We start from the raw sequence: 27,630 nt of genomic DNA, 5'->3' as shown, positions 1-27,630 counted from the left end.
AAGTGGCTCCCGTTCAGGATTTTACCAGGTTGTGATGGTGTCAGCTGAAGTCTCCCTGGAGCTGGAAAATCTGCTCCCAAGCCCACACATGTACAGGAGGCTGCAGTTCCTTACAAGATGTTTCCCTGAGACTGAGTTCCCTGTCATGCCAGCCTCTCCCTGACAGGTCTTTATGCTGGGGTTGCCAGTGTCCCCAGAAAGGGGGGAGAGAGAGAGGGAGAGAGAGGGAGGGAGAAGAGAAGCTACACCATCCCTTATAACCTAACTTCCGGAGCTGCACACCATTATTTCTGCCAGATCCCACTGCTCACCAGGTCTGGGCTCACCCTGGCGCAGCATGACAGGGCACTAAGAGGGTGCGAGTATTGAGGACACAAAGGCCAGTGGCCATGCACTCCACGTCCAGGGTCTGTCTGTCATCACAGACATCCACGGCCATCTGCTGTTAGACGTGACCATCCCAAGGGTGCTCCGACCATCATTGTCACTCAAGAGTCACCCGATAACCAGAGCCACCACCTTCCAGGTGTGACACCTGGCGGCACAGTGATGCACATGTGTGCATCCCAAGGGCCTCCCAGAGGGCAATGTGGAGACGCATCAGGACCCCCTGCCTGTGCAGACCCATCCCGTCTCTAATGCAAAGGTGGTGACTGCCTTCTTTCTCCTCCCTCCTGCTTGACCACAGTCTGCACAGCCACCGGAAATGAAGTGTGGTGCTCCTGTGAGTCAGGCTATGAGTGGCCTCAGGCAGGATGCCTCCACAATGCCATCTGTCGGGAGCATGATGGTGTCTCCTCAGGGAATCCCTGCGGCTGCCTGAAAGAACTCCCTCCTCAGGGACCTTTCTGCCAGCCCCCAACAGGTAAAGGCTCATTACACTCTTGTTGACTGGCTACTCGATTTTAGCCCAAGCTCGTGTTTCTCTGTTCTTTCTGTATTCAGCCACTAACACAAGATGGTTATTTCAGTTCTTACCTTGAGAATGAAAGTCAGACTGAATGTGGGTTTTCAAGAAGAACTGTTAAACACATCCTCTGCCCTCTACCGATCCTACAAGACCGACCTGGAAAGAGCGGTAGGTTTTGGCCCCAGCAGCTTCTTCACCCACAAATGCTGGGCTATACTGGGTCCGTTTGATTCACAGTGGATGGTTTGCTTGGCTCAGTCACGATCTGAGTGTGGATCTGGAGTTATTCACATCTACCCGGGATGGAGATGTCAGAAGCACTAGATCAAACATGCTCAGGGGACCATGTGGGTCACCTTAACCCCAGAAGAGCTGCCCATGGGGTGGGGTTCAGACAGGCCCCGCTGACACTGAGTCACTGAGATCTCACTGCTGCTCTGCTCTTTCCCACACACATGGTGGAAACTCTGATGCCTTTCAGGCAGAGTGACCCAAGGCTGATGCAGGGCATGGATGGTCCCTGCCCTGGAGCTCTCTGGGATGTCACATGGGAGCCATGCGCCTTGGCTGCCAGGCTCTATTCTGCAGGGCACTGTGCTCACCAGTCACTCTGATCCTACTTTGCTTAACTCATCCCTGACAGAGCTGCCCAACTGACGTGGAGCAAAGGTCCCAAGTGGGCTGAGACTGTGACTCCCCTCACTCCTCAGGATGAGAGCAGCCTCCTGCCACCCACGGGGGACCCCGCAGAGAGGCCGTTTTCCAGGGGTGCATGAGGGAACGCTGACTCCCCAGGACACCTCATAAACCTCTGCTTTGCATAGCTTGCAATGTGGTCACCGCCCAGCAGGGGAGCCCTCCACACACACACGTGCACATGCATGCGTGCACACACAGACACACGCACACATGCGCACACACACAGAAACACACACGCACGCACGCATGCACACACGCACACCACTAAGCGATTTAACTTTGAGGAAAGAGAAAGTTGCCCATTGATCTTTGGGTACCTGGCCCAGGTCCTCGTACATTTTAGCCACGTTGTGGAGATGACTTGAATCAAGTAGCATCTCCTCTGGGCTTGGCACTGAGAGGAACAAAGTCTATTAAAACCCACATGAGCTCACCCAATGCTGCAGGGCTGTCAAGGGAGGATCAGGCACTGCAGGGCCACAGGCTGTGTCCAGACGCCTGATGCAGGGTGTAGTTGAGCAGGGGCCTCGGGGTTGCACCCAAACCCAATGCCACGCGTGCTGCCCCCTCCTGAGGCCTAAGTGAGGTGACTGTGACCTGTGTCCTGCCGACGTGGAGACGTGCGGAGACAACGGAACCTTCACAGGTTCAGCCTCGCTGCTGTTACCCAACCCCTCTCCCTTCTTTCTTGGGTTCTGATGGCTGTCACCGCCTTCCCCACTTGCACCCCATCTCCTCTCCTGGCCACTTCCCCAGGTGACCCTTCTGCACACTTCCTCTAGCATCTGCTTCCCCAGTAGCCCAGATGGACATAGATAATTAGAGATGACGGCTTCAAAGGTCCGCAGATGTCAGAGGTACAGGATATAAATGAGAAAATCTTAGCAAGGTGGTGAGGATCATGTGCTCCCAGCTGTGTTTCAGTCTGTGTATCTCTCCCCAGCCTCCCATATATGACACTCACTTGCCTTTTTAAATTTTTCCAGTTCCAGGAGGGGTACAGGATTTTACCAGGCTTCAGATCAGTGGCTGTGACAGAGTTCACGTAAGAATGCTGTAGTCTACTTCTTTCTACTTGATGAGACCAGTATGTAAGTGGAGGAGAAAAATACTCCCTAGGGGGCTCCATGTGGGGCACTCAGTGGGCAGAGTTTGGCCAAGGTGAAGACTAACACCAGATGCAGGGGTTAAAAAGAAGCAAAGGAAGTACAGAGAGGAGTCTTCCACCCCTTATGGATAGATGTGCCTGCTTAGAAATAAAGAGGAAAAAGTGTGTTCATTTCACACATAAAAGAATTTTGCAAACAAGCATGTAAGTTTGCAGTCTAGAGAGCTTAGAAACATAAAAATGGAATAACCCCATGGAACAATGCCAACAGTCAGGACAGAGGGGTGCCAAGCTCCAATATGCAGGGCTCCCCTGAGCCAGGCCGGCCCCCTGAGGGGTCTGGACTCTATTTCAGACTTAGCTGCTGATCTTGAAAGTCAGAGGTCTGTTCAAGAGCAGCAGGGTTTTGGTTTCAGTTAACATCAGTCTGGCTGCTGACCCTGAGCCTACGGGGCTGTGACTGCAGTTGGCAGGTCTGGGACTGCAGCTGCTTCTCCGTGATCAGACCGTGGGACTCCGTCCACTGATTGCCACCTGGCAACATTTCTCATTTCCATTCCCTGCCTGTGTGTCCAAGCCCTTCCATGGGCTGAGTTTGAAGACAGGTTCACATCAGCGATTTCAGAGGATAACAGTTCCCCGGGTGGTTGCTTCTATTTTGCTTTTCCAACCAAATAAACCCCAAGTATCTAGACTCTCCTGGGGCAGTTACTGCTTCACTGAATGGCATGGGTCTCTCTCCAGCAACGGCAGTGTGGTTGTGAGCTTTGAAGTCAAGACTACAACGCTCCCCCCTGGACAAATCCAGAAGGCCAACGAGCTGGTGCTGCAGAGCCTCAACCAGACCTACAAAGCAGATGAGAACTCCTTCCAGGGGGTGAACAGTAAGTGGAACCATGTGCATTTTCCCCACATGGATTCCATGCAGCTTGGTAGTGGCTTCTGTGCTGCAGCTAAACCTAGGAGGTCACATGGTGATGGGAGGGCTGGGTGCCAACCCTTCCTCTTGGACCACTGCCTAACAACCTGGCTCACCTCCCTGCCCTGGGATTCAGGGCCAAGGGAGTCAAAAACATCTGAGGAAGTAAAGCTAACCCTGAGGGTAGGAGGTCCTCACAGCAGGCGCTGACACCGAACAGGGCATCCTTGTTCCAGAGCAGAGGGTCTCAGCCCCGTCCTCACATGCCTGCAAGGGGCAAGCCCCTCAGGTGACTCCCATGCACGGGGAAGTTCAGGGTGTTCACATGAATCTCACCTGCACACGTGCTGTGACGCTATTTTCTCCAACAAGCAGGTGATGAGATGGAGCCAAACAGCTCTCTCGGGGCTGCACAGTAAGCAACACAAGTTCAAAGCCAGGCCGCTACCTTAAATGTGCACAGATGGCCCGTTTCCTAAGAGTTGAATGTGATTTTTTAAAGTTTTTTATTTTAACCAGGGGCCTTGAAAAGGTGTTAAGAAATATTTATAAATACTGATGTTTCGACTCGAACACGAGGCTGCTCCTCAGTGGTGTGATGTGATTTATCGCTATATTTACAAGGTGTCGGGGTCTGGCCAGGCATCCAGCCCTGTGCAGGACTTCACAGAGCCTCCTACTGCCTCAGCACACACAGCCATGCGGGACACTGGGCCACAGCCTATGTAGGGGACCACACGCTGCCTAAGCAAAGGACACCCAGAAAACACATACAAAAATTGTGTTTTATTTTTATCAGGGAAATGACTCGATGCAGGGATTCTGGGGAATTTTACTGCCTGAGCAATAATAATAGCACTGTTTCTCAGTCCCCTCCCAAGGTCGCTCTCGGGGCACCATTGTCCAGACCGGGGAAGCTGTGGCCCCTTGAGGTCCACTGCTACCCATGGGACAGAATCAGGATGCAAATCCACACCTATCTCTACAAAGCTGCCACTCTGAAGGGTCCACAGAGACTGGGTCTTTAAAAACTCTTACTTCCCCAGTGGGCTTTAGTTATTGCTGATAATTAATTTGTTTTCCCATTTCTAACTCATGCAAAGATTAGGTCAGAGCTTTGAGTGAACGCAGGCTAAGAGTTGTTGGTAAGAAGCTATTGACCTTATTCTAGCCAGCCGCTAAGAATCTCTATGCTTGTTAGCCTGTGTCCGTTTTTCGTAAACTAAGGGGCAATTTTTCCTCAGACTGAAATATTGAAAACAGCTCTGGGATCCCCACTCCTTCCATTAGGAATGCTCAAGTGACCTCAGGACACACGTTGTACAAAGCCCTGGAACTGAAGCCCTGTCCCTTACAGCTGGCAGGCTGCATGCACCTCCTGGGGTCTCTGGTGGCAGCACAGGGGTCTGAATGGGGAGACACCATGCCCTGGGGACCCACAAATCCTGGCCTTGGCAGCACCCTCTAAGCAGGGTCCACTGTGTTAATTTGCCCCAAGATCCTAGCTTTCTTTGAATTTCCAGATGAAACCAAGTTATCCGTCATGCCAGCAATCATCTTTGAAGGGGACACGGTGACACTGGAGTGTGAAAACGAAGTGCTGTCCTCCAACGTGTCCTGGCTCTATGGGGAAGGGCTCTCCAGCCTGTCCAGGCTCCGGAATGGCAGCAGACACTCCATCTACACCACCGTGCAGCTGACCTCCATGTCGCGGCTCACCATCACCAACTTCACCCAGGAAGATGAGGGTGAGGGGGCCGGAGTGGGCTGGGGAAGGGGCACACGGTGTCCCGGGCTGTTCAGAAAGGGGTGTCTCCGCTCAGAGCTTCACCATAGAAAACTCACCCCATGGCTTTTGGCTTGAAACGCTTTTAAGATTTACTTTTTATTTTGTACCTTGTATTATTTTATTATTAATTTTTCAAATAAATTGAAAACATGTATAGTCGATTTGAAGAGCTAGAACTGACATGCTAAGCTGCGTGTATCTAGAGTGTCAAGTTCACTAAGTTTGGACATGGGTGTACCCCTGAAGCCAGCCCACAGCCCAGAGAACATGTCCATCTTCCCTTGCTCCACTGCAGGGCCTCCCTGTGCTCCTCCGCTGTCCTCACCTACTCCCCGCAGCAACTGCAGAAGCCTAAATCTCAATTCAGAGACTCGTGATGGTCCCAACTCGGTCTAGAATTGAATGGCCCCATTTTAAACCAAAAGTCCACTGGGCCCTCTCTTCTCCTTCACATACAAAGGTAGACTGTGGGCCTCTGGGTCTCAACCACATCTTGGTTGATTCCAATTTTCCCACAGGGCTAACTAGGATCCCCAAACTGTCCATGCTCTTCTATTCTCCAGGGCTTCCCAATGTTACCTCTTCCAAGCCTGCCATTGTTTCTCACTAGCAAAATCCCTGAGTGTGCAGCCACGGGAGCACCGCTACTCCTTCCCTTGGGGCTCCAGGAGTATCTGCACTGACCATGTACCTCCTGAGTGCTCCTCACTGAGCGTGTGGACTGACTCTCAGGGGCTGCGAACAGGGAGCTCCCTGGAGAGCGGCCCTGGTACAGGCATGGGCTGGCGTCCTCCAAGGGAATGCACATAGGTGGTAGTCACAATAAATGATTCCTTGTATCCTACCCAGGTCTCTACGCTTGCAAACTGGTAATGGATATCTTTGAATTTGGGACCGAAAAATACATCAATGTGACGCCTATCCAGATCCTGGCAAATGAAACAACAGCCGTGAAGTGCGACAACTATCCTGTGTCGCTGAACTGCTGCAGTGAGAACGAAGCGAACTGGACAGCCATCGAGTGGAAGCAGGAAGGCAACATGAGCATTCCAGGTGCGTGTGCCTCACACGGGCTTCGGCACACAGGGGTCCCAAGCAGGAGATGTGGGAGGAGGGGATCCGATGGTGGCTTCCTTCTGATCTTCAGGCTTTGGAAGACCACTAGGTGTGATGTCAACTCCAGATCTGCCCCTGCAGAACAAAGTTGCAAAAGTGTGTGTTTGTAAGAGTCACACCCGGTTATAGACAAGATCCCAACAGTAGAAGCAAGCGCAAGGTCCTGAGTTCGATCCCAGGTACCAAAAATCAAAACAAGTGATCTCTTTTTAATTACTTAAACTTGGTCACAAGTTTGAAGCTGGCATTTTTATCTTCAGTATGAAAGTAAAGTAATTGAGTCCAGATTAAATGAGTTCCCCAAGGTTGTCAGGATATAAAAAGAAAATAATTAGGACTCACTGCAGATCTTGTCTCTCAAGATATTACCCATCCTGCAGCCAGCACTGGTGCAGGCTGGCCTGGCACATTGGATGGAAGAAGTTTGTTTTCTACCTGGAAACCAGGTAGGATCAGTCAGCTCTTCTCTTAAGAAACAGCAGTGTTATTTCTGTGTGTGTGTGAATCAAACTAGACTGAATCAAGATTTTTAAACTGAAACACATATACATGTACACACAAATAACAGCAGTGTTATTAGGTGCTCATCTTTGAAGAAAAAAACAACTTCAAACTAAAATGTGGCAATTCACTCATGTGCAAGCCTTTGTTTTACAAAACCTCCACTCTTGGACTATATGGCTTTAAATATACCAAGCGATTAATTTACAGGCACATTTTTCTGAGCACATCTACTTTGCAAAGCAGGTTCATCTGCAGAGCTTCTGTTTGACATGAAAGGCTTGCAAGAGTGGGAAAGGCATATGGTAACTTGAAAATACCATACCTGGGACAGTCACTTCCCTGATTTTAAGGAAGAGGAGATGTAGGCTTCCTACAGGCGCTGCCAGATGGCAGAGAGACCTTGCAGGGTTCCTGTGGTTCTGCTGGGGAAGGTTTCCAGGCCTGGAAGAGGCCCCTGTGAGAGGAACCAGGAAGTCTGGGCTGCAGTGCTCCAGACCTGCTCTGAGACCCCTCTGTGACATTCCTAACGCCCAGGGCCCAGGGCGGGCTGCGTCCACCGCAGAACAATGGGTTTCCTGCCACAGGCCCGCTCGCTGCCTGGGGACCTGGCTGTCAGTTGTCTGATGAATTTAGCCTCTGCTCTGGCACTGGGCCCTCCTTCCTCCGCCCCTTGGCAACCTCTCTCTGCAGCTCTTTCACCAAACATCACACTTTCTTTCAGCACCCAGATTTCCAGGGAGGAAGTATCTAGTACAATGTGTCGCTCCAAGGTCTTCTCTGGATGTGTGAGTGTCTTCTCATTTTGAAGGTGTTCTGGAATGGGAGAAGACTGGAAATAATTAGCAAAAGGAGACTTTCTGGATTTTTTTTTTTTTTTTTTTTTTGGTACCGGGGATCAAACTCGGGTCCTTGCGCTTGCGCAGCAGGCAGCGAAACCACTGAGCTAAATCCCTGGCCCTCTGGATTTGTTTTTGAGAGTTTTGTTTTGTTCGTTCTCTGGTTTTTTGAAACCTGGTCTCTCTATGTAGTTCTTCAACTGAAAGATCCTTCTGCCTTAGACTCTGGAGTGGTTGGATTACAGCTGTGCACCAACATGCCCAGCCAAGCATTTGTGTTTAGGAAGAGTAACAAGCAAAGATCTCCCACTACACTGAGGAAAAGTGGAGCGATCTTCTTTGAGGGTTGCATCATTATCATAAAAGTTATTGTGGCAGATTCAATGCATTCAGTTACAAGGAGTGGTCAAAATACACAGTGAATGTTTTTTTTAAAAACATACTGCAGTAAAAGACACATTGACAAGAACAATGAGTAAGTGTGCTCAAAGTGAAGGGGAGTTTGTTGAATATTTTGAGGGAGAATTGTGGTGATGTGTCTTCTACTGTAATAAGCTTTTAAAATTGAAACATTCACCGTGTATTCACTCCTATGTTTTTGATGTTTAGCATCTTGTTTTTTCTCACTCCTAAGAAAAAGCCTTGGGAAGTGGCTACCTTGATCACCCCTCACTAGCAGAGGTCTGGCACACTGGGTATGCGTGAGATGCGGGCTTGTACATGTACACCGTCCCTTCCCCAGCAAGGGCGACACAAATCGGTAGCCCCACTCAGCGCCTCTGCACAGGGCCTGGCACTGCCCATCCTGCAGCAGTGGAGGAGCACAGTATGCCCAAGCCAGCCCAGCTCTGTGGCTCAATGTTTTTTGCTGTCCCTGTGGAGCCTGGTCCCCTGTCTGGTGACGACCTGCATGTGCTCCCCGAGGGCCTGCAGGCTTTTTCTCAGTGCCCTTGCTGACAGTGGTTTTCAGACTTAACTGCAGAATCCATTCTTCAAGTAAAATCATATATTGTGTCTAATAGAGGGTTTCTCAGCCTGGGTACAGATGATGTTTGGGGCCCGATCCTCCTTTTCTGTGAGTTATCCTGTGCATTGTAGGGTGTTGTTGGCAACTCCACACTCTACCCACCAACACCACTAGCACCCAGAGATGGGAGAGCAAAAAATGTCTCTTACCATCACTAAATGCCCTCTCAGGAGGCAAAATGCCCCAGGTTCTGGTGTGCAGGAGACCAGAACACAGTGACTCTAGTTTAAAAGATGTGAGGGATATGGATCCCAGTCACTTAGCACCCTCCCACCCCAATCAGGCTGAGTTTGATGTGAATTTCTACAAGGAGTACTGGTTTACAGACACACATCACACAGCCACATGCCAGAACCACAGCCCCCATTTCCATTAAAACCCTGGTGTCTTTCAGGCCCATCAAGCTTCCCCTCATCTGAAATCACCATGTCTTCCAGCTGAAGTATCCTTCCCTTTCATCTGTGTGACAAAGTATGAGTATTGCAGGTGCTCCCGTGGAACCTTCCTACTGCAAATCTACTAATTCTGTGCCTTTCTGTACGCATTCCCTCTTGCATGGCTTGTTGTCTTCATGTTAGTTGGTAGAAAAGCTGGCTCTTTACAAAGGAGTGAAAGTTGGCAGGAGGCAGAGGGAAGGAGACCATGGCAGGTGCCCAGGCCTGGAGGAGGGATGCTGCAGATGGGTTGGCGGCCCAAGAGGGGACCCAGCTTTTGAAAGGAAGATATAGAATGAGATTGAGAGAAGGTGGGTTATAACAATACTGTGAATAAGTGCCATACCCTATATATACTACACAGTATACTTCTACTATATCGTATAAACATATAATATATATACTATATATATATTACGTAAGGAGAATTTTACTTTAGTCTGTACCCAGTGGTAAGATTTTAAAGGTAAAAGGAAAATAGACACTCAGAGCTGCCCTTCAGAAAAATAATGCTCAGGCAGTGTAAACAGTAGGTTGAAGGGCAGGTAACTGAAGATGGGTGTCCAGCTGTAATAGTTGCCAATGCTCAGAGGACCGACAGTGGGGTTTGGGCAGTGACCTTGGGCTAAGACAGAAATGTTTCAGAAGTGCAATCAAAAAGATCCCTTACCACTGCGTGGAAGGACAATGTGAGGAAATGCAAGTCATTAAAGGTGACTGTAAGGTTTCCAATCTGGGGAGCTGCCAATGGCAAAGAGAGGAAATACAGGAAGACATGCAGGTTTTGTCTGGGGAAGAGTAAATCGCGCGTGTTGAGTTGGAGATGCCGGAGATGTCAAATCAGCACTTGGACGTTTGTTTCTGAAGTTTCCAGCAAGGGCATTTTTCTTGGAAATGGTGTTTTTTTAATGCCTCAATTCAGTCTAGTTAGTATCAGTTCAGTCTTAAAAGTATAATTTCTTCTCTCCCATTTCATCTTGTCCAGGAAATAATGCTACAGAAAGCTTTAATCACTTGACACTTTGTTACAATTTTTAAGTTGAAACAGTGTTATTTAATGCCTCATTCAGGATCATTAGTATCAATTCAGTCTTAAAAGTATCATTTCTTCTATAAAGCATTAGTCACCCATTGCCGCAAATGGGTTTTTCCATTGTTTCCCTCTCTGTCTTACAAAGTTGCGGGGGAGGAGTGGAGAAAGGGTAAGAGGAGGACCAAGGCCGGGAGCTCAGTAGGCCAGGCAACACCAGTGTTTACGGAGGGAACCGTAGACAAGGAGCTTGAAGGAGGCCTGGAGGGAGGATGAGGACAGAGGGAAGGGGGAGAGGCCTAGGGCTGGAGTAGCCTGACAAGCGGAAGAGGGTCCAAGCCTGGAGCCGAGAAGGGGCGCTGGAGGTGATGAGAGGAGACCACCGTGGGGCTTGGAGGGTGCTTCCGGTGGAGGTGAAGGTCAATGATAAGCCAGGCCTGGAAAGTTAAATAGAGTATGTTTTCTCTGATACAAGAAGCCTAAAGTATAAATAAATGAATAAAATAAAGGAGCAATGATAGGAAACTAGAAGGTAGACTTGGAGACAGGAGAAGGATCAGGAGCAAGGGGTAGAAGAGGGAGGGATTAGAAATGATCAAGGTGTTTTATGCATGTACCACTGAATATCGCCGCTCTATATTTCAAACGTGTACTGATTACAACAAAAGAAGGCCAGTTTCGAGGATTTGATGAGAAGTGTGAGTGGAGGATGAGAGATACGGTGAATGCAGAAACATGGTGAAAGGAAGGGCGGATAGAAATGTATGCGGGTGGCCAGAAGAGCCTCAGCACTGGGGATAGATCATTTTAGGAAGGGAAGGGTTGAGAGTAGCCAGGGCCAAGTGGAAGGGGGGGGGCAGATGAAAGTCACAGGAAGGTAAGGGATGCGGAGAGGTCCAGGGGACTTGCGGGAGGGGGCTTTTCACGGGGAAGTGGAGGGGTGAGCCTCACAGAAGGTTGGCACGCCTGCACCTAGGAGATGGAAATCAGGTGATCTGAGCAGAGATTTGGGAACTACGGAGGAAAGCTGGCTACACGTCAGTCGAAATATTTCACAGATCATTGATCAGCCAGCCGGCGCTGAAAAGGCTGACTTATTTTGGCGTGAATCAAGAGGCTTGTTCTTTTTCTTTCAGTTTTGAAAGACAGTGTTAGAAGAGTGTCTTAGGAAAGGATGGCGGCGGGCAGGGAGGGAGGGGAGAGTGGAGGAACAGGGAGAAGGAAAAATCGGACACGGGCATCCTAGAGCCCTAGGCAAGGGTCAGGATGGTGCAGAAAATGTGCCATTTCCGGGAATGACAAGGAAGGGAGGGAAAGGAGCAGTTTTGAGGGGCAAAAGTGCTGGTGACTGAGAAAGCATAACCATTTCCACCCAAACATACTCGGTGTCAATCAGAATCGGCCAGCAGCAATAGCAAAGGAGTCGTTTCTGTGCTTGCAGGACACGAGGACCAGGACCTGAACTCCGGCTGCGGCAGGTATATCCTGCAGGCCAACACGACCCAGTGCCCGGACACAATCATCTACATGTGCGAGTTCCTCAGCGGCTACGGAGCCAGGGTCGGCAAGGCCATCGAGGTGACATTCACCCCTGTGGGTAAGAGCTCTGTCCCTGAAGTGTTGGCTGTGGAGATGGTGCACTCATGAGCCAGCAGGGCAAGTAAAGCTGCCTCTCCCTGGGAGCCGCCTGTGATCGGAGCCAACCATACCCTGGGAGACAGAAGAAAGCTCCCTCTCTACCATTTAAATTCAGGGGGAAGCTTTTAAATTAGGAAGCGCAGGGATGAGGAGCCCTGGCTATGGGCAGGATGGGGTGATTCTCCTGTAAGGCAGAAGGGGGACACCGGGAGGAGCTGTAGGCTCAGTTCTCTCACTTTGGGTCCATGAGAAAGCCCCAGGCCCCTTTCCTCTCCCACAGCCCCTCCTTCCCTCCTGAAGTCCAGCCTGACTCCCTCCCCAAGAACCCAGTTCCCTTTGTTTCCTCCTCTCCCATTTCACCAGTTAACAGAAATAATGCTGCAGAAAGCTTTAATAACTTGATATTTTGTTACTATTTTAAAATTGAAACAGTGCTTTTTAATGCCTCAATTCAGTCTAGTTAGTATCAATTCAGTCTTAAAAGTATCATTTCTCCTACAAAGCATAATGTCACCCACAGCCTCAAATGTTTTTCCACCTATCTTACAAAGATGAACTATTTGGAGACATCAACAACCCCTTTTTCAAAACTTAGAGAAAGGACTGCTGAAAGCAGCACCCTTTGCATTTACTTGGGTTTTCTGCAATGGTGACTTAGCATTTCGACAACAATCACAGAATCCCTCAAGTCCACGTGATCTACACAGCTCTCGGTTGCTCCAAATACTCCTGCACTCATCTACAGCAGTGATGAGCTCAGATAACCTCATCCTTACCCAGGTTGCTCCTTGTAACTCCACTCCTATCTGCAGACTTGCTGCGTGTCTTAAGGACATGTTTATGCTTTGCTGGAAAAGCCCTGGTCTGGTAGTGTCGATGCCAGAGAAGCAGATTGGGATTCCACGAGGCTTTTCTTTCTGCTCTCAGAAACAGCGAACCCCTAAGGAGCTGTCTCTGGATCCCCATGGGCAGCGAGGGCCATGTTACACCATGCACACACGGCTTGAACTCTAGCTGCTAAAGGATGTGATGGTTTCTTTTGATTATGATTGAGAATAAGAGTTTACACTGGAAAAGCAGCCCTGCATAGTGGACTCAAGGCATGATGCTCTCCCCCTGTGAAAGACTGAAGTGCGTTACATTCCTGAAAGTCAGCCCGGCAGAAGATGAGCTTTGAGAGAGGGGGAAAGATAGGAAACTATATTATACCCACTGGGCCCCAAAATGTGGAACTAGGGGTGAGGGCAGGGCCAGGAGGATGGGGGTTATGAAAACAATCAATCTGCCCAAATGAAACCCATTAATCTGTAAAACAAATTTTAAAAGTGAAAACAAAGTAGAGCCAGAGGCCAAAATAGTGGCACAGTGCCACAAGCTTTTATGTTTGTTGTGGTCTCATGAACATTGTAGATGAAAATTTCTCAGGAATCTGAGGAACTTTTCAGACAGAATAGGGAATACAGTTAATTATAAATATATAATTTTCATTATATAATTATATAGAGTTAATGTTAAGGTGCTCGTATGTCTCAGTTTGCTCAAGATAGTCCAAATATAGTGATTCGGGCACTAACCTTTAGGGTTCCCCAATTGAAAATGTAGTTCCAGGATTCACTCAGGCTTATTGAGCCCTGACAGTGTACTGCACCTAACACTAAGGGCAGGGGACACAGGGCACAAGAGCAAAAGCTCACCTAGAGGGCTCCCAGGGTTACAGAGGAGAGATGTCAAAGCGGAGACGCCCCGTGGGGTGGTGGAAAGGTAGATGGGAGAGGAGACAGGAAGTGGTTCCAGGAACCCACCCTGATCTTCCCAGAGGCATCCACAGGCGGTTGGAGGGGATCTGGGGTGAAGTCAACAGCCCTAATGTGCTCCTTTCACCCTGCTGACCATCAGGAGATAATTCCACCCACAAAGGGGAAGAGCATGAGCCCTTGAGGCACACGACGGAAGGGAGTACAATTCACAGTGCCACCACCAGCAGCCTAGCAACCCAGAGAGCCCGGGAGCAGCCAGGTACCCACCCCATGCTGACATGGCACGGTTACCACGCCCTGCGTGCCGTCTCTCTCTTAAGTTCTACTCGCGGCAATGTCACCTGAAACACCAAACAATGGACTTGTTGTCAGCTTTGTTTTGTTTGTCTCCTTTGCATTCTTTCAGCCGAATTAATAATAACCCCGGAGCCAATTTCTGTTTCTGAGGGACAAAGCTTTTCTATAACATGCACCAGTAACGTGCGTAACTATGATGAGGTGTACTGGAACACTTCGGCTGGAATTAAGATCCACAAAAGGTTCTATGCCACACAGCGCCATCCTGAAGGAGCTGAGTCGGTGCTGACAGTGGAGACATCGACCAGGGAGTGGAACGGTGAGTGGATGCCACCCTGGGTCATGGGAAACTGAAAGGGACAAGTGCCGTCCCAGGCCTGCCCTGGACACACTTACGCCGGCTGCTCACGGTGGACGCTGCAGCCTTGGGGGACGATGACATTGCTCCACCCTACAGATGTGAGAGAAGCCAGGACAGAAGCAAGCATCTCCACCACGGGAGCCTGAGCTCTTGCCATTACATTAGGAGTGCTGCTCCCCCTAGCCCTGGAGGATGTCACTCAGAGTTGGAGGAGGGGGCTCATAGTATCATACTGCTCCTGATGCCAACAGCTCTCTTCAAAACCTCCTCATCCCTGCATCAAAATCCTCATTCATTCCCTGGGTTTATGGAAGAGCCTTGGAGTAGAAACTGGGACCACCAATTTGAAATTCAAATGTACCCCTAACCTGGTGTCAGCCACTTAATTTTATTTGAGCGTAAGTGCATACTTAGGGGGTCGTCACTTGGTCAGTTAGGTAGCTGGAGAACCAGGGGGGAGACTGACCCACCATTCCCTCCTCTGTGTCTGGGAAGGTATGATGAGTCCTTTCCCAAGTTGCACAGGGAGGGCTAAGCCTCCCCTTGCGCCTCTCCGTCTCATGTGTCTTCTTTCCACTCAGGAACATACCGCTGCGTATTCCGATATAAGAACACATACAGTGTGGCCACCAAAGATGTCACTGTTCACCCGCTGCCCCTGGAGCCAAACATTATGGTCGACCCTTTGGAAGCCAGTGGTTTGTGCACAGACTCCCATCACTTCAGGTGCTGCGTGGAGGAGGACGAGGACTACAAAGTGATGTTCCAAATGGGGTCTTCCTTCTTTCCCGCTGGTAAGACACAGACTGTGGAGCCCTCGGGGAGAGACTGTCAGAGACAGGATGCAACAGAGCAGATCCCATGAGCTGTCATTGTTTTGCTCTGTGGTTTGAGGCAACGTCTTTGGAGCCTGGGAAGGTGGGTCCGTCCTATGTAGTGGAGTGGGAGCAGTTGAAGGCAGTGTTGAGATACTGCTATGGGAGCCACCTTCCTCAAGGCGGCCACCTGGGTGGTTCGACAGCCTCCTTCTGTGCTTCGGGAGAGACAGCGGGACTGGAGATGGAGCTCAGAGCAAACCCTGCCTAGCACACAGGATGCCCTGTGTCCTCTATCTCCAGGACCCTGAAAGGAAAACGCAGACAACAATCCTCTTAAATGCATCTTTGAGCATGGAACAAAGTAAGAGAAATAACCAAGCACCAAAACCATGGAGGAAAAGAAAGTAAAAATGATGCTTTAGAATCATGCTGGGGCTTCTGTATAGGCATTTGCCAATATCAGGGGGGCATTTGCCAATATCAGACACACAGAGCCTTTGGGGGGGGCGGCAAAAAGAAGAGGTCTTGCCCCCTAAGCAGTAGGTGAGGCACCCACCCCACAGGCTCAGGGTCAGGACCTTCTAAGGGGGACACGAAACAGAGTCATCTGCCACAGTGAAGGGCTTGGCCTCATTTCTTGTTGGACAATGAAGATTCTGACTGTCCTGCCCTCCCCAGCTAAAGGCTCTGCAGTTTTACCATGCGTGTGGAGCAGGAACTCCAAGCTGAAGAGTCCTCAGCTTAAAGCTATCCATTAGTTAGTTAGCAGCTATGTCACCTGCCCTCCCCTTGCATCCTCTGTGGTAGAATAAATCCTCAGTCTGGGTCCCTCAGGAGTCCTGGGATGAAAATTACCAAACATGACCTCATAGTCACAAATCTCACAGCACAGGTATCTTCCCAAACTCATTCATTTTTTCAATAGCCGGAGGATTTGCTCAAGGCACGACATCATAATAAGCAACATAATAAGCAATAAGAAAAAAGGACTTAGGCCCTTATTTCAATATCTACCAAGGCCCGTGTCATTGACGGCCACACACAGGCTGTACATATTGGAAATGAACGCTGCTGGTTGGAAGAACAGTGCCAGTGCTTTTAGCAAAGCAGGGCTCTGGAAAAGCCTGCAGCGTTGAGAGAAGGCCACACAGAAAGGGTGGTGGGGTGATCCTGGGGATTGAGATATGCGAGGATCTGAGCAGCCCTGGTCCAGGCACAAATGCGCAGAACTTCTCAGATGGCTGAGCCCTGCGAGACGCCAGGATAGAGAGGAGCAGGGCGCCCTCTACAGGAGCGATGGGCTAATGGTGAGGAAAGACCCCGGAAGAGGAGATCCTAAACCAACGTGGCAAAGGCAGGCTGGGATGGAGCAATGCACAGGCCATGATGGGCTTTAGGTAGCTGGAGGGATCTGAACACTGTCAGAAGTTTTTTTCACAGCAATATGTGAAACACATTATGTGATCCATTCCTGGGAAAAGTCTGGACAGGCTTATTCACGTTGGGTCATCCTGACAAAGCCTGTGCTTTGGACTCTCGTGTTGTGACATCTTGTTCTCCATATCTCTGTCTTCAGCCAAAGAAGTGAAGGGAAAGCAAGTGTGCTACAAATACAGCTCCACGGCAGACTCAGTTTCCCAGTGTCCCAAAAATGTCGATGTCTTCTGTCACTTTACCAATGCTGCCAACAGTTCGGTTCGCAGCTCTTCCATGAAGCTCACTCTGGTTCCTGGTAAGGGCACTTTAAGTTGTGACTCATTCATCCATCTGTTCTCTGGGGATTGGAGCTGGGAGTGAGGCACGGAGGAAATAAGTCCTGTGAGGAAAAGCAAGCTCAGATTGTGGAAGCAGCTCTGAGTGGAAAGCAGTGAGGGCCACTGGAAAGCCAGCAACAATAAGCAATCAAGCGGACCCCACAAGGTCACTGACAATACAGAGAACTAGGAATGCAGTCTTATTCCCGCCCCCCCCAACCTGGTCCTGTCTCCTCCTTTCAGTGGTCCCTTGTATTTCCATTGTCCAACGCAGGGGAAAACATCACATGCCGAGACCCCGCCATCGGGGTTGGGGAGCCTGGGAAGGTCATCCAGAAGCTGTGCCAGTTCTCAGATGTTTCCAGGAGCCCTGACAGCACCATCGGTGGGACCATCACTTACAGATGCGTGGGCTCCCAGTGGCAGGTGGAGCGGAAGGGCTGCATCTCCGCTCCCATCAATGGCCTGCTCCAGCTGGCAGAGGTGAGCCCTGCCCACTGTGCTCTCTGTGGGGAGCCATCTGCCATGGCAGATTTCTCACACTCTGGAAAGGGGGCCAGGGATGTTTGGTGTCACTCCACAGGCTGCTCTTGTGTGCATATTTCCAGAGGAGACATGAGCCCAGAGATATTTAAATCCAGTAACTCAGGCAAAGCAGGTGCTCTGTTCAGAGAGGGCCACCCAGCACCGTGACCTTGAGCTCTCACCCTCTGTGTCCAGGCTGGGAGGAGCAGTGTGTTACACTCTCTGTCTCCCATCTCCTTTGAGTGATTTTGATGTCAAACAGCTATATTTTCAGAAAGAGGAGTAACACACAGCTATGATTCAACTAAGTGTTGAGCTTCGTGCTTTTACAGGTCTGAGATTCCTTCAATCCGTATTGGCACCCTCTATTTCTGAAGGGCTACTCTGCCTTCACTAGAACCCAGGTGGCTGCTATGTAGCAGGGGAAATTCCTGTCTTTTGATCAAAATAAATAAATGGCGCTTCTGCGCAATACACTTGATGTATTGTGCATTAGAGATGCCTACAGCTCCATGAACTACAATCAATAAATCCCTGAGATGCAACTAGTGCGCTTATAAAGAATGGTGATATCTTTAGACAAGCAGCTCTGATTATCTTACCACTGGAGAAAGGAAGAGCTGAGCAATACGGATAATACTGATTTGTGTCTTAGCAAATTATCTTCTGTCTCTCCGCTTGTCTCACACCAAATGCATTAAGATGGCCATTATGGGCAAAGCATAATTGTAGAGGCTGGCAAAGTAAAGCAATGAAGTCACCTTGGCCTCTGACGGTAAATAATAGAACTTACTCAGTGATTCACTACTTGAAACTTTTCCATTTGGGTTAGACCTTGATGCTTGAAAACATGACGGATACAAATCATCCTAAGCAAGGAAGATCGAAATTACAATCTGTAGCTACAGCTGTGAGAGATGTGTGAAGGGGTCCACAGCACCCATGGGCCAGAAGATTCACGCGTTTTTCCCTTGCTTGGGCTTTCGCTTTGCTAGGCTTTGATCAAGAGCCCCTCTCAGGACCAAAACCTCCCCACATACCTGAAGAATCTTTCCGTCAGCACCGGCCGGGAGGAGCTGGAGATCCAGTCGTCCCCCGGGAGCCTGGGCGCCGTCATCAACATCCTAGACCTGCTCTCGACAGTTCCGTCGCACGTGGACCCAGAGATGATGAAGGTGAGGGTGGAGCTGGGGCTCCCCGTTCACCCCTTGGGACTTGTTCAATCCGTCCCACTGCAGCCACCTCTGTGCCTCTTCTAGAGCAAGGACCTGGATATTAGAGTCTGCCAGCTACAGATTTTAGGACACCACGGGGTGTTGCCGGAATTCATTCTGGGCCCTTAAGAAAATCTCTTTAGTACATCTCTGCTTTAGGTTCTTTATTCAAATAGAATGAATTCCTGTAAGTTTTCCAGGAAAGCCAGGAATGAATGGTTTTCAGAATGTGTTCAAAGTAGGATTCAGGGCATGGCGGGGTCTTTTGAGGCTTTCTTGCTGGTGACCTGGCACCCACCAGAAGCCTCTACAGAATGGAGAGCTCAGATAAAACCAAACCAAACAACAACTGTCTCTGCCGGCCTGCTGAGTTGGCCTGAGCCAGGGTAGGAGGGGTATCTCGTGGTCACCAAGAGCTCCATGCAGCATCATAAGTGCCATCTGGTCTTCCAACTTCTTCCCCTTTACCCCCTTCCTTGCATGTGCCCCCTCAGCCTCCAGGGAGAGGTTATTTTTTGTCTCTTTTGTGGCTGCGTCACAAGGGGTTTTGTGGGTATGTCACTTATAGGACGTGCTGGCCACTGTGAATGTCATCTTGGGCGAGTCCGTCCTGGGCTCCTGGGAGGCTCTGCAGCAGGACCAGACCAGCCAGAGCTCACAGCTGCTGCATTCAGTGGAGCGGTTTTCCAAAGCCCTGCGGCCAGGGGACAGCACCTTGGTGTTCCTCCGCCACCCTAACGTGCAGATGGGAAGCATGGTCGTAAAACCCGGGAAGTCCCACAGCTACCAGCAGAATTTTCACTTCCCAGCGTCCAACCTCTGGGGCAACGTGACCATTGAAAAGCATCAGCTGGGAAACCTGCATCCAGAGTCCTTGGTGGTCACTGTGGCTTTCCCAACGCTCAAAGCCATCCTGGTTCAGGACGCTCAGAAAAAGCCTTTTGCAAACAGTTTAGTGATGACCACCACCATCAGCCACAACATCACCATGCCGTTTGAGATCTCCATGACTTTTAAAAACAACCACGGAGCAGGAGGGCAAATAATCTGCGTCTTCTGGAACTTCAGCCTCTCCAACAACACTGGGGGCTGGGACAGCCGCGGGTGCCGCGTGAACAGCGTGGACAGGGACAGAATCTCCTGCACCTGTGACCACCTGACTTCCTTCTCCATCCTTATGTCCCCAGACTCCCCAGACCGGGGCTCTCTCCTGGAGATTCTGCTGGATATCATTTCCTACATCGGCCTGGGCTTCTCCATCCTGAGCTTAGCAGCCTGCCTCGTTGTGGAAGCGGTGGTTTGGAAATCAGTGACCAAGAACCGGACGTCCTACATGCGCCACATCTGCATCGTGAACATTGCCGCCTCGCTTCTGTTTGCTGACGCCTGGTTCATCGTGGTGGCCGCCATCCAGGATCACCACTACCCACTCAACGACATGGCCTGCGTGGCCGCCACCTTCTTCATCCACTTCTTCTACCTCAGTGTGTTCTTCTGGATGCTGACGCTGGGCCTCATGCTCTTCTATCGCCTGATTTTCATCCTGCATGATGCAAGCAAGTCCACGCAGAAGGCTGTCGCCTTCTGTCTGGGCTACGGCTGCCCCCTGGTCATCTCCGTCATCACGGTGGCGGCCACCCAGCCACAGGAGGTCTACACGAGAAAGAATGCCTGCTGGCTCAACTGGGACGACACCAAGGCCCTGCTGGCTTTCGTCATCCCCGCGCTGCTTATCGTGGTGGTAAACATGACAGTCACAGTCGTGGTCATCACCAAGATCCTGAGGCCGTCCATCGGGGACAAGCCCCACAATCAGGAGAAGAACAGCCTGTTTCAGATCAGCAAGAGCATCGGGGTCCTCACCCCTCTCCTGGGGCTCACTTGGGGCTTCGGTCTGGCCACCGTGTTCCAGGGGACCAACGCCGTGTTCCATATCATATTCACCCTGCTCAATGCCTTCCAGGTGAGTTCTAGTCAGGGCCCTGGGGAAATTTTTGTGGGGCAGATGAATGGTGGAAACATGGACAGGCTCAGGAAGCTAGAGGGTTCCGTGTGGAGGAGGCCTCGACCCCTGCAGAGCTCAATGAGAGGGCAGGGCAGGGCATATCCCTCTGCTCCCAGGGACCTGTGACTCCTTGTCACCTGCCTCATAACTTAGCAGCACTGTGCCAGTCTCTCCCAAATGCCCTGATAATACAAGCAGGAGGGGAGTCACTTCCCTCAACTAGATGCTACTTACCTGAGACCTATCTCCAAAGGGAAAATACCACTACTAAGCCACTGTGTCCAGTGTCTCCATGAGTGCCCGTGACTTTTGTCTTCACTGTCCAGCACGGTGTACCTAGTGAGTGGTGAAGACCTCTGCCCACAGCAGGGTCCCCAGCGCCACCTGAAGTAAATGGATACTGCACACTACATGGTTTCTATGGAAACAGTTGTTGAAAGATGAAAGAATGGATGCCTATGAGTGCCGGGCAGTCTGCTTGATAATTATATAAAATGCAGATGCATCTCTGTTCTCCTGCAGCAGGTAACTAGTGAGAGTGCAGGCCGTGCTGCTGGAGAGCTGTGACACAGGTCCATACGACAAGCACAGGAAGTGGAGTGATTAATTCCATTCCACCCCCAGAGAGGGGTAGACGCAGGAGAATTCCCCAACTTTGCAAATGCCTGGGAGCTGTGAGGAGGCAGTGGGTCTGGAGAGGAAGTTGAAGTGTTGCTTCCGGATGCTTGTGACACAGCCCTGCAAACCCTAAGTCCTGCTTCTGGGCCAGTGGCTCTAAACTTGGTGGTTCTTATTTAATGATCTTCAAGCTGTGCCTCTATTAGAAAGAACGCATTATCTCACCCCAGGCCCCAGAGTCCCTGCAGGAGTAGGTGGGGAGTAATTTGGACATAAGCAGTGTCTAACAGCATAACCAGCAGCATGTGCCATTCCTCCCTAAGGCAATTAGAAAACAGTGTCTTGCTAGTTAGGGCCCTTAGTGTGGACCCTGGACTTCTCCCATAAACTCAGATGGGTAAAAAGCAGGAAGAATTCACCACCAGGTAATAAATAATATGTCCCATTTCTCGGGACAGTGGAACATGCTTAAAACGGGCTTCTTCTTCATCCTTTCCCCAGGGATTATTCATTCTACTCTTCGGCTGCCTCTGGGATCAGAAGGTAAGAACACTGACAGTTTTGTGTCTAGAAAAGCCAGAGGTGCTGTGGCAGGTTGAATTTACATGGCCTCTTTTCAATAATGCAGGTGCAGGAAACATTGCTGAACAAGTTTTCACTCTCCAGGCAGTCTTCCCAGCACTCCAAGGTAAGCACTCCCCCTGAGGACTTTTCCTCTTGTAGCATTGTGTCTTCCACTAATGTGAGGAAGTGCAGTACTTTTCACCTTGGGACTCTTATCAGTGGGGTTAAATACAAATCCCTCTACTTCTACACCTACTTTTGGCATAGATGACTGAGCAGTTTTTGCTTCTCACCTTGTTCTGCCTCAAATACAGCCATGGAGCTATCATTAAGATGCCACCCCACATCTTTAAGTAGGTAATTAAATGACAGATAAGCTAAACCGGAGGTTAAAATTAAACTTTAAATGGAAGACAGTGATCAGGGGCATACAGGATATTAGAGAAACCAACTTGAGCAAGAAGAATGGATAGAATTTTTTGTAGTTCAATTTGAAGCACGATTATTGTCTTAGTTTTCTGGTTACTGAAACAAAATGACATACGACTGCAACTTAAGGCAGGGAGGATTATTTTGGCTCATGTTTCAGTCCATATTTGGTTGGCTCCAAGGTGGGACTCCAAGGCAAGGCAACACGGCAGAGGGGAATGGGGAAGAAAAATCTGCTCAGAGCATGACCATCAGGAAGCAGAGAGGGGAAAGAAACACTGTAGACCCCTCCAGGCCATGCCCCCAGCGAATGCCTCTTGGTACCAGACCTCCAGTTCCTATCAGCAAGTCAGCTGTGACACCCCTGTATTCCAATCACCTTCTAAAAACCCAGCCTACTGGGCACACAAGGCTGTTGGGGGAGATCTAGATATAAACCAGAACAACTATTGTCCTTGAATGTAGTGGACTACCTTTCACATGGCAGGAAATACTAGCAAAATCTACCAAACAATAAAATATATATTTGAGCTGAGGGTGTAGCTCAGTGGTACAACGTGTACTTAGCATGCACAAGGCCCTGGTCTGATTGCTTGTGCCAATAAAAGAAAGAGAGGAGGGAGACGAGAGGAGGGAGACGAGAGGAGAGGAGGGGAAGGGAGAACAAATAAAAGAAACCCATGTATTTGAAAGCTGTTTTCCAATATGATTAAATCCCAGCATCTCCACGTGGCTGAAGGGGTGGGGCTAGAAATGCAGGGGAGTGACCACTAGAGGGCAGCAGACAACTCCTCCTGCAGACCCAGAGGCCCTGCTCTGACAAATCGTTTTTTCTCTCTTCTAGTCCACATCCCTGGGTTCAACTACACCCGTGTTCTCCATGAGTTCTCCAATATCGAGAAGATTTAACAATCTTTTCGGTAAAACAGGTACGTAGTGAATTCTGGGTGCTAACTGGTTGGCCCAGACAGGAGCTTCAACACTTCATCGGCATCCCAACACTTCACGGCCTTTTCCGGAAATGGCCTCATTTAGGGCAGAGGTTAAATGGAAGAACTTGCTTGCAGTTTTACATGTTGCCGGGACGCTGATACAGAGGGCAGCAGCCTGATTGGTAATTAACAATCACTCATAAAGAGCAGGATTTGGGACACCTTCCCTCCCTGCTGGGCAGGGGCCTAGGCCGAACTCTGTTACCATGCTTAGAAAATCCTACTGCAGCTCTCTGCTGAGAGTTTCCTTCCTTTATCCTCTTTTTGTGGAATTTACTTGACTACACATTGACATTTATTAAAAAGTTGCATACAAAGGGGGCCAGGGATTTAGCTCAGTGGTTCCGCCGTCTGCCTCGAAAGCGCAAGGACCCGATTTCGATCCCTGGTACCCCCAAAAAAGTTGCATACAAGGAATCACCCGATTAGCTATTGTATTAGAAACACAGTGAATGCTGGAGACAGGAAGTAGATGGTGTTAATGACGATGGGCAGTGAGTCTCAGTCACTCTGGTAAATTGGAGTCCAGGTCCCACACCACTGCCCCCACTGCAAATCAAGCCCCAAAACTCTTTCCAGCTTCGTGGGACAGAACAGATCTCAAATACTGCAGTCCAAGGCTTCCCACAGGACGCAGATCTTGAGAACACTAAACCTCCAGACATTTTTGTGTTTTCTGAGTTATACATCCAACCAGCGGATTTTCTTTCTCATTTTGAAAGTCACTGGTTCAACCTGCCGGGAATGATCACGTCTCCAGGGCTGCCCTCTGCCAGCCCCGTCCATGGAGTGTCTTCACATTTGCATGGAAGTGAGAATAAGGAGAACTCTGTGAGATACTTCCATGGACTTGGAATCATGTCATATGTGCTTCTTGTTTCTGAATCGGATAAAATTTGGGTGCACGCTTTATCCCCAGGGTACCTGGATCTGAGACAGCTGATCACTGCCTCTGGATGGTGTCTCTGGGCTCAGCACTGCACCCTACATTGGCCTGGGGGGCCCATAATCATTGTGATTTTGGTTTATGTTGCCAGCAGCCCCCAAGATCCCCCCAGGCAGTGACAGAGACCTTGTTAGCAGTGGCAGCTCAGCAGTGTGATGGTAGGGTAGGCCCTTGCTCTCCCCGCGCCCCTACCCACCCCTCTCCCTGCACCATTCCGCCGCTGCCCATTGGCCTTGAAGCACCCAGCCTGGCCTCCCCGACAGCCCTGTTCTGCCCTATCTGTTGCTGGCCTGGTCTTCTGCTTCTTTCTGGTCTGCTTTTCCTTCCCCTGTGATTTTCTTTTTTGTCTTTTTCCTCCCTTTCTAAACCTTTGCCTCCAGCTCCCTCCTGAGAGCGTCCCGGAGTCTCCTGCCTGGTCCCGGTGGTGCATGTGGTGGCATGAGGAGAGGAGCTACCTGTCGGGGGGGCTCCCGGCGGCTTGCTCGGAGCAACGTGCCTGTGCCTGGTGTTCTCTGGCTTGCGAGCTCTCGGGCCCTGGACCTGGTTCCCTTGACCCCCGGGGTGTTCACACTGCCATCCACACAGGCTCGTCTGTGAGCCTCAGGGGCCACTCTGTCTTGCAGGAACATACAACGTGTCCACCCCAGAGACAACCAGCTCATCGGTGGAAAACTCCTCCAGTGCCTATTCACTGCTCCACTAAGCAATGAAAACTACAGCCATGTGGTCTCCTGGGGACAGCGGACACCTCTGCGAAGAGACCCGAGCAGAGCCAGGACACTCTCTGCAGGCGCCTGGGAGCAGATGCTGAAGAGACTTCGTCACCGAGACACTTCCTTCTGTAAGAACAGAGGGAAAGGAATTGCTGTGTCTGTTTCTGCTCCCCACTGCCCCTCCTGTGATGTCCAGTGTGTATAGTATTTAAGTGAATCATGCATCTCCCAAGGCCCAGCTTCTGTCTATACTGTAAAATAGAGTTTTAAAGAGACATTTTCATTTCTTGCCATTGGCTACAGTGATCAGCTTTGATTAAAATAATAAGCAAAAAATTAGTGCCTAGAAATATTTCAGTGAAGGAAGGAAAGGAGAGAAGAAGAGTGGATGGTAGAGAAGGAAGGGAATGGAGGGAGGAAGAAAGGGAGGAAGGGAGGGAGGAAGGCAAGGAAGAAAAGGAAGGAAAAAGAATAAAGAAAACCACACTAAGGGCCACAGTTTAAGATTACTGTGCTGATGATCTATAATCACTCAGAAACGACGCTGAGAGTAGAAAAAAATGCCCCCCAAATGGAAATTGAAAGTGAGCCATGGCGGAATGAGTTTGATGTCTTCCTGGTATTTTCCTAGCTAACAAGGAAACAAAATGGACTGGAAAAATGGCAGCGGGGGTGGGAACCATGTCCTGGAGTGGATAATAATCCTTACCAGCGACACCCTGGGGAGACTGATCTCCTGGTGCCAGACACACCCTGGGGCCTTGCTTGCCGAGGCCGGAGCAAGGGGACCGAGCTCGCAGGGTGGGCGGTGCTTCTGGGTCAGGTCCAGGGGACCCCACTGCTGACTGACCTCGCCGCAGTCTGTCAGAAAGGCCTCGGGGTTTATTCCGTTCTGAGTTTTGAAACAAAAGTTACGTCACTGACGAATGTTACATACTGCCCTGAAAATGGACTCCACCTGCCTTGCGCGTCGCAGTTCTCACCGAGCACTTTCCTGTGGGGCAGAGAGCTGGTCGTCATGGCCCGCGCGTACACTGCCCTTGCCTTACCCTGCTGTCGGGGGGTGGTCCTGGGTGCGCGTGTGGCCTGCAGAGGACCATTTCTCTCCATCTGTGCGTCTCCTGGCAGCCACACAGTCAGAGTTCCATGATGTCTAATTCACGTCTACTACAACCACTGGGAAAGCTCAGAGGGAGGCCACAGCGGCAGAGTCTGCCCTAACGGCCCTTTACCCTGACGAGCGAATGGCAGGACTTTCCCCAAGTGTTTGACTGTGATTTGTGTTTGTGTGTGTTGTTTGTATGGCTACACTTCATAAAAAAATACAAATATCCACTGAGACTGTATCCTTAGAGTTAAGTAAGTGCTGTTGGTGCCGCAGCCATACATTCTGAACCCGAGTCTGCTCCCCAGGGCGTGGTGACAGTGCAAATACGGAGCCAGCCACGGGACAGGACTGGAGAGGACAGAGGCTGAGATGCAATCGCCACTTGCAGCTTAACATCTGAACCCTTTCAAACCTCCTCCTTTTCTAAATTTCCAACTCTACTTCTGCTGTTCTCCGCGGAGGCGAGGAAGGGGCAGAGGCGGGACAGACAGATGGCCTAATGATGCTTAAAGGCAGTGAGCTGTCTCCACAGACCCACAAATTCCATAGACATCTGCTCCCGTGTTCTCTGGGAATTGTCACAGCGCCGTCCCAGCCCAGTGACTCATATGTAAAGTCCCTAGAGGACTTGGTCCATGGGCTGTAAATGATGGCGAGTTCTCCGGGGTTTACAGTCAGCCCCAGTGCAGAGTTCGGTGCAGAAGAGACAGGGATGCAGAGAGGCCGGGGGTGCTGGCATTAGAATCAGATTCCAGGGAAAGACTGACACTGACCGACTTAGGTCCTGTGTCCCAGTGAGGGCCACTGAGCCAGGGCTGCTGCACGGGGCTCGCCAGGCCATCTGGATGCCAAGGGACGCACAGCACAGCAGGTGGCTGTGGCTGTCCTGTCCAAAGTGTGAGAAGTGCCGCACCATGGCCCACATAGGCAGGGACCCCTCAGGACTTGCGCTGGATCTTGTGGCAGGAACACACACGGCAGTGGCTCCAGTGGACTCTCGCAGGAGGTAGCTGGGGCCTCTGCCCAGTCACTAGCACAGGTGTGTCGTGTCCCCTCACCCCTCGGCACATGCGTACACACAAACTCAGAGGCACACGTATGTGCACACGCACCCACACACGCAGAGTCACAGAAGCACATATGCACACCTGCACCTGCACACACACACACACGCACACACACACACACACACACACACAGAGGCACACACGTGCCTGCACCTTTCCAGTGGCAGTGCTCGACCTGTATTCCAGGGAAGGTATGAAAACAGGAAATCAAAGAGGTGCCGGCTGGTTTTGCTCACTGCCATATACATACACACCTCACCTGTAAGCTCTCCCAAGAATCTCCGGAAACCAGTGCCAGAATTCAGAGCTGTTGGCCTACTTCCTACAGCAGCCAGCAGCAGAATCCAAGAATGACTTTGGCACTGCCCTCTCTGGCCCCCAGGTTGACAGTCCCATCCTCTGTCCTTCATCCTACTGGCCAGCCCCACTCCAGGAGCCCTGGGAAGAGGTGT

The 27,630-nt window shown here is 50.4% G+C and overlaps 1 protein-coding gene across 8 annotated transcripts in view; it reads left to right on the top strand.

Annotated features, from left to right (window-relative positions):
• The window catches only part of Adgrf5 (adhesion G protein-coupled receptor F5), a 66,378-nt gene extending 40,029 nt beyond the window's left edge, over positions 1-26,349 (top strand). For 4 of the 8 annotated variants that reach the window (XM_004846404.4, XM_004846402.4, XM_004846403.4 and 1 more), the window contains exons 5-22: positions 689-865; positions 972-1,078; positions 2,596-2,654; positions 3,462-3,601; positions 5,160-5,384; positions 6,275-6,478; positions 11,814-11,969; positions 13,907-14,026; positions 14,174-14,383; positions 15,007-15,219; positions 16,820-16,975; positions 17,272-17,480; positions 18,518-18,697; positions 19,305-20,699; positions 21,861-21,902; positions 21,988-22,047; positions 23,197-23,281; positions 24,914-26,349. In XM_004846404.4, coding sequence (XP_004846461.2) covers positions 689-865; positions 972-1,078; positions 2,596-2,654; positions 3,462-3,601; positions 5,160-5,384; positions 6,275-6,478; positions 11,814-11,969; positions 13,907-14,026; positions 14,174-14,383; positions 15,007-15,219; positions 16,820-16,975; positions 17,272-17,480; positions 18,518-18,697; positions 19,305-20,699; positions 21,861-21,902; positions 21,988-22,047; positions 23,197-23,281; positions 24,914-24,993 — 3,818 coding nt within the window. In that variant the 3' untranslated portion in view covers positions 24,994-26,349. Of the gene's footprint in view, positions 1-688; positions 866-971; positions 1,079-2,595; positions 2,655-3,461; positions 3,602-5,159; positions 5,385-6,274; positions 6,479-11,813; positions 11,970-13,906; positions 14,027-14,173; positions 14,384-15,006; positions 15,220-16,819; positions 16,976-17,271; positions 17,481-18,517; positions 18,698-19,304; positions 20,700-21,860; positions 21,903-21,987; positions 22,048-23,196; positions 23,282-24,381; positions 24,449-24,913 lie in introns of all 8 variants that reach the window. The other 4 variants (XM_087184646.1, XM_004846406.4, XM_087184647.1 and 1 more) reach the window with 2 other exon arrangements.
• Positions 26,350-27,630: the final 1,281 nt, after the last annotated feature.

This window comes from Heterocephalus glaber, unplaced genomic scaffold (assembly GCF_053883595.1).
Source record: "Heterocephalus glaber isolate CG9 unplaced genomic scaffold, H.glaber_assembly_v1.0 deba00001497, whole genome shotgun sequence".
NCBI classification, from domain to species: Eukaryota; Metazoa; Chordata; class Mammalia; order Rodentia; family Bathyergidae; genus Heterocephalus; species Heterocephalus glaber.
Note: the sequence above shows the minus strand (reverse complement) of the source record. Positions and strands in the feature narration are given on the sequence as shown.